The sequence below is a fragment of the Hyposmocoma kahamanoa genome, unplaced genomic scaffold (assembly GCF_003589595.1).
Source record: "Hyposmocoma kahamanoa isolate Upper Pololo Valley unplaced genomic scaffold, ASM358959v1 92, whole genome shotgun sequence".
Lineage (NCBI taxonomy): Eukaryota > Metazoa > Arthropoda > Insecta > Lepidoptera > Cosmopterigidae > Hyposmocoma > Hyposmocoma kahamanoa.
In genome coordinates, this window is record NW_020654748.1 from 22,436,513 (window position 1) to 22,450,161 (window position 13,649).

The 13,649-nt window shown below is 35.9% G+C and overlaps 1 protein-coding gene across 1 annotated transcript in view; it reads right to left on the minus strand.

Moving 5' to 3' along the window:
- The window catches only part of LOC113236669 (cardioacceleratory peptide receptor-like), a 77,805-nt gene extending 70,092 nt beyond the window's left edge, over positions 1–7,713 (minus strand). The window contains exons 1-2 of the mRNA XM_026472830.1: positions 7,576–7,713; positions 3,362–3,497 (exon numbers count right to left, since the gene is read on the minus strand). Coding sequence (XP_026328615.1) covers positions 3,362–3,497; positions 7,576–7,713 — 274 coding nt within the window. The remainder of the gene's footprint in view (positions 1–3,361; positions 3,498–7,575) is intronic.
- Between the last annotated feature and the right edge of the window lie 5,936 nt (positions 7,714–13,649).

A 13,649-nucleotide genomic window follows, 5' to 3' on the forward strand; every position in this document is an offset into this window, starting at 1 on the left:
TAATAGTAATAACAAACTAAATAAGTAGTTTTACTACTAATTTTTATTACTAATTTTAATTATTAATAACTCTCTGAATAATCTCAGTACAGAATACTAAAAAAACCGACCTCAAAAGTAATTCATTCCCTCGTTTGCCACCCTGAGAGGTGGAAAATTTTCTTTAAATTTAATTGGGATCACTAGTGAGGTACCTTCAGTCCAACAAAAAAGAAATATCTAAATCGGTTCATAAATCAGGAAGCCGGAGCGGTTAAAAATATATATTAAAAATATGCACAATTCCGTTAAGAAAGAAGATCCACCATATTAACCTTAGAACTAAGTCCAAACTCATGGTACCGCGATTTGAATTAAATAAGGATCAATTCTTTTATGGGGAACTCATGGGGAACTGTACTACAGACTACGTTTTAGATAAAGATATATAGAAAAACGACATGGATCTAGATTTCATATAAATTCGACTCAAAGTGTCCATAACATTTAAGTTTATTTGAAAAGAGCAATCCCTAGAGTTTCTTGCTCGTTCTTCTCAGGGAAGTTAGCACAGTAGTAACGAGCAGTAGTTTAAAAAAATGTACATTTTATTACCTATGGAATAAATGATTCTTTGCTTTTGTGACTCTGCTATATTGAGGTCACGGTAAAAAGCCATAGCAGCCTTTGACCTACCGGCTCTCACTCAGATGTAGTGGGTTCAAATTGGACCACTGAGTTTCTAGGAATTTTATTGGAAATTTATATTTATTATTAGACTTCACTCGTTTTCCGAGGGCTGTGAACTTTTCCCTTAACAGTCTTACTTAACATTCTTGCATTGATGCAGAATTTAACTAGAATAATGATCTTGAATGATAGGTTGCAATTATGTTAACTACAACCAGTTGCCTCGTTAGTATGATAATGCGTTTAGTACACTTCAATGCTTGGGTTAAATGGCTAGTATCCATGAGTTCTTGTTTGACGCTGAGTTATAGACAGTTTGTGCTTATATAAAATTGAAAGTCTTTATTTTAACAAAAGTCTGGTTATGAAGAAGTTAAAATCTCTACTTACAAAATTATGGTACTTTAGCTGATGTAATACCGGTTAAATATTTCACGAGAGTAACCCAGCTCCTTCTTTATAAGCCTCGTTGAAACAACAACAGAGAAAAATTTAAGGAGACTGGTATCATGACTCTGGCATCACAGTACATTTACTCAAATATTTTACAAGCCCGTAAAAATATACATAATTTCAATAAGAAACAAGATAGGGATAATATTATCCTTAGAACTAAATCCAAACTCACGGTACTGTCAATAACACGTCAAATTTGACACTTTGTACTTTGGATCATTCTTATCGTAAACGGCATAGAGTTAACTCTCAAATGTTAAGCTTGACGAGCTCTTGACCCTGTACCACGATTCGTTTTACCAAGGTAAACGACTCTTTTGTGGGGAATTGTATACGTTTTTACAGTAATATATTACTAAGATTATCATTTCCTAAGTTTAAAAACTACACTAAAACTATTTTGATTGAAAAGTCATATTACAAAATTGAAGAACGTGTTAGATAAAGATGTGTGGAGAGACGACATGGCTACAGATTCCACACAAATTCGATTCAAAGTGTATTCCATAGTTTATTTGAAAAGAGCGATCCCTAGAGTTTCTTGCTCGTTCTTCTCAGGGAGGTCAGCGTGGTGAACGAGCAGTAGCTTAAAAAGTAACTTGAAAGTGACGTTTAAATTGATTAGTGTAAATTGATTTTACCTAATGATTCTTTGACTTTGGCAGCATCCAGAAAACATTAGGTGCTAAGCTAGATGCACTGATGCTTCATTTCGTCCAAGTTCTGGTGACATGAAAGTCTACCAACTCCTCGAGGGACACAATGAGTATCATTGTGTTTTTGTCGTTATTTCGACCATGCACCTAGTAACAATGGTCTTAAGTTTAATTTTGTATTACTAACTAACAATGGAGGCCGAGATATCCAAATAAAGATTTATTGTTATCATTTAGGACTCCACTCGGAGGGCTGGCTTCACGGCAAGATTAAGTAGGTAATAATTCCGAAAACTCTGCTTGGAGTAATTTATTATTTGCACGATTTGGAGGGAAAATTCTAGGTCCGTGAGGCTCTAGCGTCGGTTGTTTTGTACTATATTATATCAAATATTTAGAAACTCAAATGGAAGCCTCAATGGCTGGTATCTATCTTGACCAACTAATTACTATAGCACAAAGATTGCTAGTTTAGTAGCGGTAGAGCTCCTTGTGAAAGAGTTCATCCAGGGAAGTACTGTCACCTTACCTATTTCTGCCGCCTTGCAGTAATGTCAGCATTACTGTGTTCCGGTGTTGAAGGGTAACGGTGGTGGTGAAATTACTGGCACATGGGACTTGTCAACTTATCACTAATGGTGACAGGCGCAGCGGCAGTGATCAGATCTTTACTATTTAAAGACCAGTGGCACTGCAAAAAGCTTACCATCAGGCGCACGACTGGTTCGTCCTATCATTTGATATTATATAAAATAGTAACGCCTTATTGTAAATTTCAAATTAAATGTCGCACATAACTTCTGAAAAACTCAAAGGAGCGAGCCCGTATTTAAACCCATAAGTCAAACCATTAGGTTACCACGGCATTCCTACCAGGATATTATTATATATAAAACTTGGCTACTTATGAGCGACGTACGGGCGGAGGCCGAGCGTTACTAAACGCGGGAACACTAAAATCCGTTGCCCACCGTACCGAACTTGCAACTAGAAATCCGCGGGTAATAGGTCCCTGACCTGAAAAGTGTTAGAAACGATGAAACGTTTTGTACCCGACCAAAAAATCTTTTATTGGATATTGAATTGTACAGTGTCGATGAGTTTCTTTTGAAACAATTTAATTTTATTTTATTCGACAAGCAGTAGTTATACTACTTTATTTTATATTCATTATTATTATTATAATTTTATGACTGACTATCATAGTTATCCCTTGACATTGTATTTCCAATTGCAATATTGTGACATTGATAACATGAAATAAACGATTCTATTCTATTCTATTCTATTTATTTGTTTTTTCAAATACACCCCAACATACCCTCAGCTGTAAGCGTGGGACATGTAAAGAGTCCAAAATTTTGGAAAAACAAATACACGCAATTTAGATCCGAGAAAAAGGCTTCATTTGATGAATTTGTTCAATCTAGCCCCTAATATGTCAGCCGCTAATACGGTCTTAGTTTTTTTCTTGAATAAGTTGATGAAAATTAAATATTGTAATTAACAACAGTTCATAGATTTAAAAGTAACGAAATGCAGGTTTCGATTAAGAAAAGCAATCGAGTAAAATAACTCACCAGCGATGGCTAACTGCATGATAAAGAAGTTCATCCGGCTCTTCCTAGCATTAGTACACAGCAATGCCGCGATCACAGACGCGTTCAGCACCACAATCAAGATGAACAACGTCCATAATACCGTATACTGAATCCACTGGAACAAACAAAAGTATCATAAATAATGTTACTCATAATGATAGGGATAATGTACTTAGAAACCTTGTGTATGCTAGACGGCTTCTAGACTGCCTGTTATATACAGTGTGTTTTTTTTATCTGAGACAGTATGGAGAAATCCGAAACGATAGGATTTGCAGGGAAACTGTCTAGAAACCATTAAGAGTCGATACTACCTCTAATGACTTTGGTTGATTCTGCTTAACGGTCAACAATTTCGTTGAAACAATCACTTTGGAAAAAATATGCAGTAAAATTTAAGATATAAGTACACTCAAAAGCACATCAAGCTTGACACTTTGTACTTTGGACCGTTCTTATCGTAAGCGGCATAGAGTTGGACTTAAGTCTTAAGTGTCAAGCATGACATGCTCTTGACCCTGTGCATATAAAACACGATTCTTAAACATTTGCACGATAGAAAAAAAAACACAAACTGACCTCGAAATTTTACAAGACAACCGCTGTATTTAAGAGGTTCTTTACATATATCAATGTTTTTTTTTAAATCAACTGAACTAAATGAGCGGTACACGATATACATTTATCAAATGGCCTTAATTTTGCTTGTAAAAAAAAACAATTCTGAAATAAAGCCACTCATAGCCTAGCACTATAGAAACCCTGTATCATGGTGCCATGGATACACACATAGATAACCACAAACTACACCCAAAAACTCACGAGAGAAATAAATGTAGGCCTTACAAATATTTCTCCCGGCCCGGCAATCGAACCCGGGACCTCTGCATGGCAGTCCAGCATAGTAACTCTTCGGTTACGGAGGCAGAAATGTGTAATACCTAACCTGTTTTTGCCTACTAGCAGTAATGTAGACAATTTCTGCGTTCCAATTTTGAAGGGTACGTGTGCAATTAATTACGTGTTTCTCCAGTGTTCTTGCTGCTACGAATAGTACCGATTCAGAACGAGAAAAATGTTGAATTCGAGCTGTGGTAGTACCGATTCTGTATTTTTTGTGAAAACATTTTGGCATAGCCAATTTTTTGGTCTACACGCTTGGCCAAAAACGTACAGTCTATACAAAAAAAAGTCCCAACTTTATTCATTTATATGGACAACTCATGATTGATCAAAAAAAATCCTATGCTAAAATTATTTTCACAAAAAAAAATTCTAACGGATCCTAAGACAGGTTCTCTGTAGGTATCTCCTATGATTTCGGATTACCCCATTTAAAAACACACTGTATTGGTACATAGAAATCCAAACATACACACATTTCTCTCCAAATTCGCTAATGTAGTACTTGAAATTACGTATATAATATGCATTGGTAAATTCAACAACCTACATATCTGCTACTTTATTTTATTGCAAAAAAGCATTATCAATGTTTTCCATTATGCTAAAACGTGAAGTAGACATGGAAGTATTTTCCACTAGGTACATTATTTCAGCGTCACGTCACAGCAATTAACTAAAAATAATCAATATCAGTTAAAAGCAGATGATATCGTCAATGACATTACACGATATGGCGTCCATTACACAATGAAGCCTTTCACGGGTGCTATCGTTAATCCAGTCCGAAATGATGTGGGTGCGACAAGATTTACCGGCTTTTAGGTGATTTACCTCTAGTTTACCTTTGCGTACCTTTGTGTTAATTTGTGTTTATCAACACTATCGAATAAAACAACTCTCCTGAACTCACATAATTGTGCAATAAAACAGTCTATAAAAATAAATCAACATTTGATTTATTTCGATAAATATATTCATACTTGTTCTTTCGTTTGAACTCGAATACTTACATATTTTCATTCTTTTGTATGTTATTTTATGTTGTAGTCGTGTTGTTTTTAAATAGGGTTCATCATCTTCACATCAGCTGGACGACTCACTCCACTGCTGAACATAGGCCTGCCCTAAAGATTTCCAGACTAGTCGATCGGACACGGCGTGCATCAATCGATTTCCCGCACCGCCGGAACCGTGCCACTGAACGCCTTCGGGTTCGTGGTCCCCATTCGAGAACCTTTCTGCCCAACAGCCGTCAGTTCTACGAGCTATTTGCCCTGCCCACTGCTACTTCAACTTGCTAATCTTTTGAGCTGTGGCAGTAACTTTCGTTCTTCTACGGATCTCCTCATTTCTAATTCGATCCATAGGGTTGTTATGTTTCAATTCTTGTTTACATACAATATTTGCTAAGCCGTTGTAACATAAAGGTTTTGCCTACCGCCTTTCAAGCTTAGGCCATCTAGGCTCGCACTTCTGATTTTTTTGGAATTTAAGTGCGAAATTTGAAATTTGAAATTTACTTTGAGCTTTTCGGTGAAACGTTATGATAAATCCTGCACGTAGAAGATGATTCAGAACGTGTGAAGTTCCCAACCCACATTAACTAAGGGCTAGAGAAGACCCGTGCCCAGCAGTGGGACGTATAAATGGGTTGATGATGATTATATCAAATATAAACTCGTTCTTATTTGGATTCTTTTATTGTGTTTTAGATCGTGTTATTTTTGGATGGTTGCATAGAGTTGTAATGTTTCTATTCTGGTTTATATACTTGCTACCTATTGCCGTGCTTTTTATATATAGAAAGTCTTTAATTGAGTTCTTTTATCGCTTAGTATTTTGTGTCTTTTTAACCGACTTCAAAAAAAGACGAGGTTCTCAATTCATTCGTATTTTTTTGTGTTATGCCGATTTCTATTATGCCTTTTGCGTTGGAAAAAGGATACCTCAGGTAGTCCTATTCAAAATTGACGAAAATATTCTACCTCTAATAGTGGCAAATTAGGGGATGAATCAGATATTTTGGATTTCATCCACTTTCCGTTAACCGATTTCAATATTTACATGTAATTTTACAAACTTAAAAGTTATATTTATTATTACATATAGGAAATGAAACTATTTTTTCGGATTTAAATCTTGTTTATTTGTTTTTTTAAACAAACCGACGTTTTGGGCCCTTTTCAGGTCCCATGGTCACGGTTGACTGAGGTGGTACAGTCATCAACGAGTTACGTCTAACATTAATGCGATGCGAAGTATTTGTACCCGCGTCAAAGAAAATATAGCTGATGTCGAACACCGTCGCGTAAACAAGTCTGCAGTCTGCGAGCATGTCATGGATAAACCTACACATTCAATGAAGTTCGACAAACCCTAGGTCCTTGCAAAAGAAGTCCGTTATCTACCCATGATGCTGCGAGAGGCCATTGAAATTAAAAAACATCCTAATTTCAACAGGGAAGATGGTTTTTCCGTACCACCAGTTTGGGATCAAGTATTTCCTCTAATGAAAAACCCCAAACAGACATAAGACTGCAGTACTAATTCATGTGTTTTAGTTTATTCTAATTTCTATTATTAATTAATAATAAATTGAACTTAATAAAAATTCATTCAATAAAATAATTTTCTAAAACTTAACGTAGCGTAAATTGGAATGTTTTCTTTGTAAAATCAAAAATAAGGTATTTAATTAATAACTATTGTAACTATAATGAAAAAATAGGGTGATTTCCATTAATATTAGACATAACTGGTTGATGCTGCACCACCTCAGTCAACCGCGACCATGGGACCTGTAAAGAGCCCGAAACGTCGGTTTGTTTGAAAAAACAGATATACATAGGTACGCGATTTAAATTCGGAAAAATAGTTTCATTTCCTATGTGTAACAAACGCGAAAACCTAAGAACTCGATATTATTACATAGTTATGTATGCCTGTTATCTATCAATTTTGATAGATATGTCTGTATTTAGCCTTTTTCTCTTTGTTTCATAAGTAGAAAAGCAAAGATGAATGTTCAATCGTTGGTTCGTTTCGTGGCTTAGCTTAGTTGGCATAGCGTCTGGCACGGTTTGCTAAAAGACGTCGCCGTCGGTTCGAATCCGGCAGGACCGAAGGATTTTTTGTAAGTGTTTGAACTTTGTATTAATATTTTTTTTTTAATTAAAACATACTAGTGAAATTGTGTAAATGTGAAATTACTCACAAAAAAATAATTGAATGTCAATTCAATACAAATTTGAAGAGAAATATGTTTTCCCGAAGTCAAAGGTACTCACATCATAGAAATAATAATAGTTCAAATTGCTGGTGGAATTGGTGATGTTTGTCCACGTCAGATTATTGTCCTCGGGGTAGGGCGTGGTGAAAGAACGCGTGGTCGGAACCAGCTCCTCCATCACCGCTTCAGGATCCATGATGCTGCAACAATGATAAAAATTAAACTTTAGATAAATTTTGTTTCTTTAAATGAAGACCCTAGAAACATTTAAACCAACGTCAATTTATTTATTTTCACTTATTTATTACGACGACCTCCTTGGTCGAGTGGCTTGCATACCAGATGTCTCTGTGGTCCCGGGGAATCGATTCTCGGTCAATGTAGAAAAACTAACTTTTATATATATTACTAACTAAATACTGTCTGGATGTTTGTGGTACCGTTGTTGTTTCCAATTTCCATATCACAAGTGCTACTTAGTTTGGTATCAAAGCAATGTATGTAATGTTGTCAAATATTTCTTTATTACTACGGACACACCCGTTACAACAATCAAAGAAATATTATTAACAACTTAACAATATATACATAAGATAAGATTACTATCTTTCAAGCATCCCTTTCACAATAACGTAACCATTCTGACTATACTCCTGACTATCCATCCGCACACAAGTCGCATTCAGGGTTGGTGTCAAGGCGAGAATTGAGAACCGACAGGAAGCGTGATAAGGTGCTTTTCCACCGACGAGCCGAGAAGAAATGAGACGGGGATTGAAATATTAAAATTTGTACGGCAAAATTTCAGTTCTCCCTTAGCGCATCTTCGGTGGAAATGGTCTGGATTGACGAGGACGGATGAGGCGAGAAGGAATATTTGTTGATGTAATAATGAACCGTACTGCTGCCAACATAGAATATTATACTCTGCAACGGAAACACGATTTCTATTAATAACAATCGCGAGATTGTTCTGTACGTACGATTTGAGATTTAAAAAGAAAAGTTTAGATATTTAATAATAATAATTTACGGGACCCGTTACTCAGCAACTTGTTTATCGCTAAACGAACTGAACAACAAGGTATTTTCACTATACACAACCACAGTACGAGCTCACGTGAGCTCGCGCGAGCTTTTAATTTCAATTTGCGAGATTTCAATTCTCGTCTCGCATCGCCAGTGGTTTTCCACCACCTTTATGGGTGAATTACCGCGCGCTACGGTTCGAGACCACGGAGTGATAAACAACTTGTGTCTTCTACTGCGGTGATGGTTATTAGGCGCGTAGAGTCGACACAGCTCATCATACAATTCTAGGGAATCTATATTACCGCGGAGAATTTTGCACGTAACCATAACTTGGTGTTCCATTCGCCTTTACACTTCGCATAATAACGCTGTATGTAAAGGATGTTCCGGGTTTTCCAACAAGAACTTAGTTTTGTAAATCAAAATAAAACAATAAATTTAGAAGACAATGTCGAGTTCTTAGGTTTTCGCGATTGTTACACTTAGAAAATGAAACTATTTTTCCGGATTCAAATTGCGTATATTTGTTTTTTCAAGCAAACCGACGTTTCGGGCCCTTTACACGATTTAAATCCGGAAAAATAATTTCATTTCTTAGATGACAATGATTCAAATTTTTATTGTATTAAAAAATGTAAGATTTGGCAATTATTAATGAAAAATGATATCTGATAAATGTCCACCACGACCACAGTTACACATGTCGATTCTTTCATCTAAATTTTTAATAACTTTTTGACAAAATGGTGGATCTATTTCGTTAATCACTTCACGAATTTTAAGTGTAAAAGGAGCCATCCCATTGTCCAAGTTTATCTAATCTTCCATTTGAATACAATAGTACAAAATTATGAAAGATTATATCCTCGTATATAACATTTACATTGCATTGTATATACTAATACTTTTTGTGGTGTGCAGACAAAAAAATAAGTTCATTAATATAATTTTGACATTAATTATCAATACTATACGTACTGATGGACATGGGTCTCCTCTCAGGCGAAGGTTTTTTTAGGCCATAGTCCGCTACGCAGGCCCAAAGCAGGTTGGTGATACACAAAGAGCCATAATGCTACTAAATGTTGCATGTAAATGTTGTACATTTTGCGTTGAAGAATAAAGTCTTTTCATTATTAAATTTTTTGTTATTTAAAATCAAATAAACACATAAAGAGCATCTAGTTTTCTTGTCAAAGTCGGTTAAAAATGATATTACTATAACTTCAAACTTCAGTATCGTCTGAACGTGTCTTCATCTTTATTTACAAACAGGTATATAAACTTAAATACGTGCGAAATGTATGACTGATTCGCTGTATCTTAAGATCCCTTTAAGCCTCTTAAATAAACAAATACAACACGAACATTCTCGAGACGAATATGACGTGAATCTTTTGAATTGGTTCTTACATTTTGTTAGAAATCGATATATAGATAAAACGTTTATTCAACACAAACACGTATTAAACAAATATTATATAAACATAACCGAAAAAATTACAAATTAAGATAATAAAAAACAGTAATTGATCACAACATCACCCTTGGTCTAATAAGGCCATATCCGCAAATAAGGCCATATCTGCAAATAAGGCCATGTCTGCAAATAAGGCCATGTCTGCAAAGTGGCAACTTTGCAGGAGTGAGGTTTAACAATTGTGACAGCGAGTTACATTAATACGAGGAATAAAAATAAACTAGCTGTTCTTGTCAGTCGTTTTCTTAAAATCTCAAATTCATTTAAATGGCAATGTATACGCTTCCATAAGGTTCCGATTTATATTTAAAATTTGCCATTTACAAGGCTTAAAACTGTAGTAAAAGAAAACCTTTGTACTAAAGGTTATTATATATATACAAATTCTGCATAGTTGAATGACAAAAATCCGTGGTAGTGACCCGTTTGGTTCTTTTAGGTATTCTCGATGCAAGATGTTTAAATCAAATATTGTAATGATAAATGTATTAACTCAAATATATCCATAATATTAACCTTAGAGCTAAATCCAAACTCATGGTACCACGATTTCGTTTAACCAAGGTAAACAACTCTTTTATGGGGAACTGTATACGTTTTTACAATAAGATTTCGGAGCATATATTAAGTTTATCATTTCCTAAGTTTAAAAACTACATTAAAAATATTTTGATCGAAATATCATATTACAAAATTGAAGACTACGTGTTAGATAAAGATGTATGGAAAGACGACACGGCTCCAGAATCCACACAAATTTGATTCAAAGTGTATTCCATAGCATTTAAGTTTATTTGAAAAGAGCAATCCCTAGAGTTTCTTGCTCGTTCTTCTCAGGGAGGTCAGCGTAGTGAACGAGCAGTAGCTTAAATGTGACGTTTTAAGTGTAAATTTATTTTACCTATGGAATAAATAATCTTTGACTTTGACTTTGACATTGAAATGTATATTTATTTACAAAAAGCAATACCTATAGCTTCTTGATCATTCTTCTCTGGGGAATTTGCCTTACAAATGAGCAGTAGAGTTTAATCATCTACATCATCAAACTTAAGAGTTATAACTCTTGTCGGTGGAGCATCTTCCAGTCATGTCTCTTATAAGCCACCTCCTTTTATTTGGTCTATGGAACTGTGCCTAGGTCGACCTCTTCCCCTTTTCCCTCGATCTTTTCCTCCAAAATGGTCTTAAAGAAGTTGTCGTGTCGTATCAAATGTCCAATAATTTTCCCGCGTCTATACTTTGTTTTTTTTTCTCGTTCACCATTTTCAATATGATACTGTAGATGAAGTAGACACATTTAACTTTCTTTGGTTAACAATCGACAAGAACCTTAACTGGAAGGAACACATCGAACAGATGTGCATGAACCTAAACAGATTTGTTTACGCTTTACGAAGACTAAGGCAAACTGTCTCGCGAGAAGCTGCGTTGACGGCCTATCACGTCTACGTTTCGTCCGTGCTCAGCTACGGTCTTGTACTATGGGGTTACTCAGTAATCTTGGAAAGAGCGTTTAAAGTCTAGAAGAAGTGTATTCGAGCGATTTGCGGTGCGTGGTTCGATGACAGTTGCAAACCGCTGTTTAAAAGGCTGAACATATTACCTTTGCCATGCATGTACTTTAGGGATATCTGCGTATTTGTCAACTCTCATCCTCAATATTTTAAAACACGCGGTGAAGTCATTCAAAGGCAAACTAGAGCAAAAATTATGAATCTCTTATACCAACCTCGTTGCCATAAAGTAATTTATAAAAATAACTGCTTCAACATGTGTATAATTATTTACAATAAATTACCAAACGAAATTAAATTGTTAAAAGAACACTTTTAAATTAAAATTGAAAAAATTGCTTTTGACACATTGCTTCTATAATAATAAAGAATACTTAGAATTTACAAATTCATTACATTAATTAGAAACCATAGAGACTAAAGAAACATTGAATCCATTAATATTTGCACATCTGCTTGCAGGTTGAATACAATGTACTTAATTTTACTTAAGACCTTTGTAATTACTGTATTCTGGCAAATAAACGTATTCTATTCTATTCTATTCAATACTTCCTCATTGGTTTTAATCTTTCCTCACTCTTTGCGTCAGTGTGCATGCTTCACATCCATAAAGTGCAATTCTCCAAATGTATACTCTAAATTTAAGAGTTTAATCAGTATGACGATTTCAAGTATAATTTGCTTAACTATGAAGTAAAGATGATTTTACTTTGACTTTGACTTTGATTCTACAAACAAAATTAGTGATAATTTTTTTTATGGTTAAATAGGAGAGTTATAAAACTTCTCATATACATAATTTGTTTTATATGTAGTACGAAAAATATTCTCAGCCGTAAAGCACCTTGTGAAAAAGATCGCCCAGGGAAGTACATCCACCTCACCTACTTCTGCCGCCAAGCAGTGATGTGAGCATTACTGCGTTCAGGTTTTGAAGGGTGCTGGTGAAATTACAGACACAAAGAACTTGTCATCTTATATATCAGGGTGACGGGCGCAGTGGCAGCGCCCCTCAGATCTTTTTGATTTAAAACTCTGAATAGGACTGCAACTGTTATGGACAGGCGTGTCGCTGTCGTACAGTTCGTCTCGTCACTTGATATCATAAAAAAAACCTTGACTTGAATTCGTGATAACTGAGTTACGAGCGTAGAACGTACGCGCGTCGAGCGTTCGGCTTTGGCCTTCTAGCTTTTTTACTGTTTTCGACTACAATAACCGCTGCAGCTGCCGGATTAGCTAAGGGCGCGTTCCCATTATGTCGTGACGACAGGTTGTCGTGCAGTTTACAGTGTCGTGGCTTGTATATTTAAATGAAGTTATTCACATATAGCACGACACGATTAACTGTCGTTCATGATTTTTTATCGTTACAACGACAAACTGTCATCACAGTTGAAACAGCTAGAACGACAGTCGTCAGACGATAAAAAAAGTCACGATAAAAGCATAACGACAGATTTTCGCAGCTCCTATTGTTGTCACGTTTTGTTTATCGCTGTTCGCACGCATTGTGCTTCCTACCCTCCCCTCACGTACCCCGCGCCCTCTGCTCGCTTTGCAGTAGCGTTGGGTCGTAGCCAGAGATGGGCAAGGAGGCTTTCGTGAAACGATAAATTGTCGTCACGATCTAGTGGGAACAGGCTAGTCACGACATTCGTTCAACGATAAAAAATCGTCCACGATAGATAGTCGTGATATGGGAACAGGCTAGACACGACAGTCGTCTAACGATAATAAAACATGACGACATAGTGGGAACGCGCCCTAAATCGTCCATGTTTGCCACGAGTCGCGAGGACATTGCGAAAAGCTGCATTCGAAGACAGTGATCATTGGAGGCTTATTGTACGTCCATATTTTGACGCCGCTAACGACGACGAGCAGGCTTTAGGTTTGCGCGTATGCTACACATTGGAAATGGAGTTATTTTTTCGAGTCCAAATCGCTTATATTTGCTTTTTTCAAAAAAAAAACAGATTTCGAGCTCTTTACAGGTCCTATAGTCACTATTGACTGGCACTAACTTTTTTTGCAAATTAACGCGATATGAACTCTTGTTAAACGACGATATTACGTATTATGACCGACGATATGACA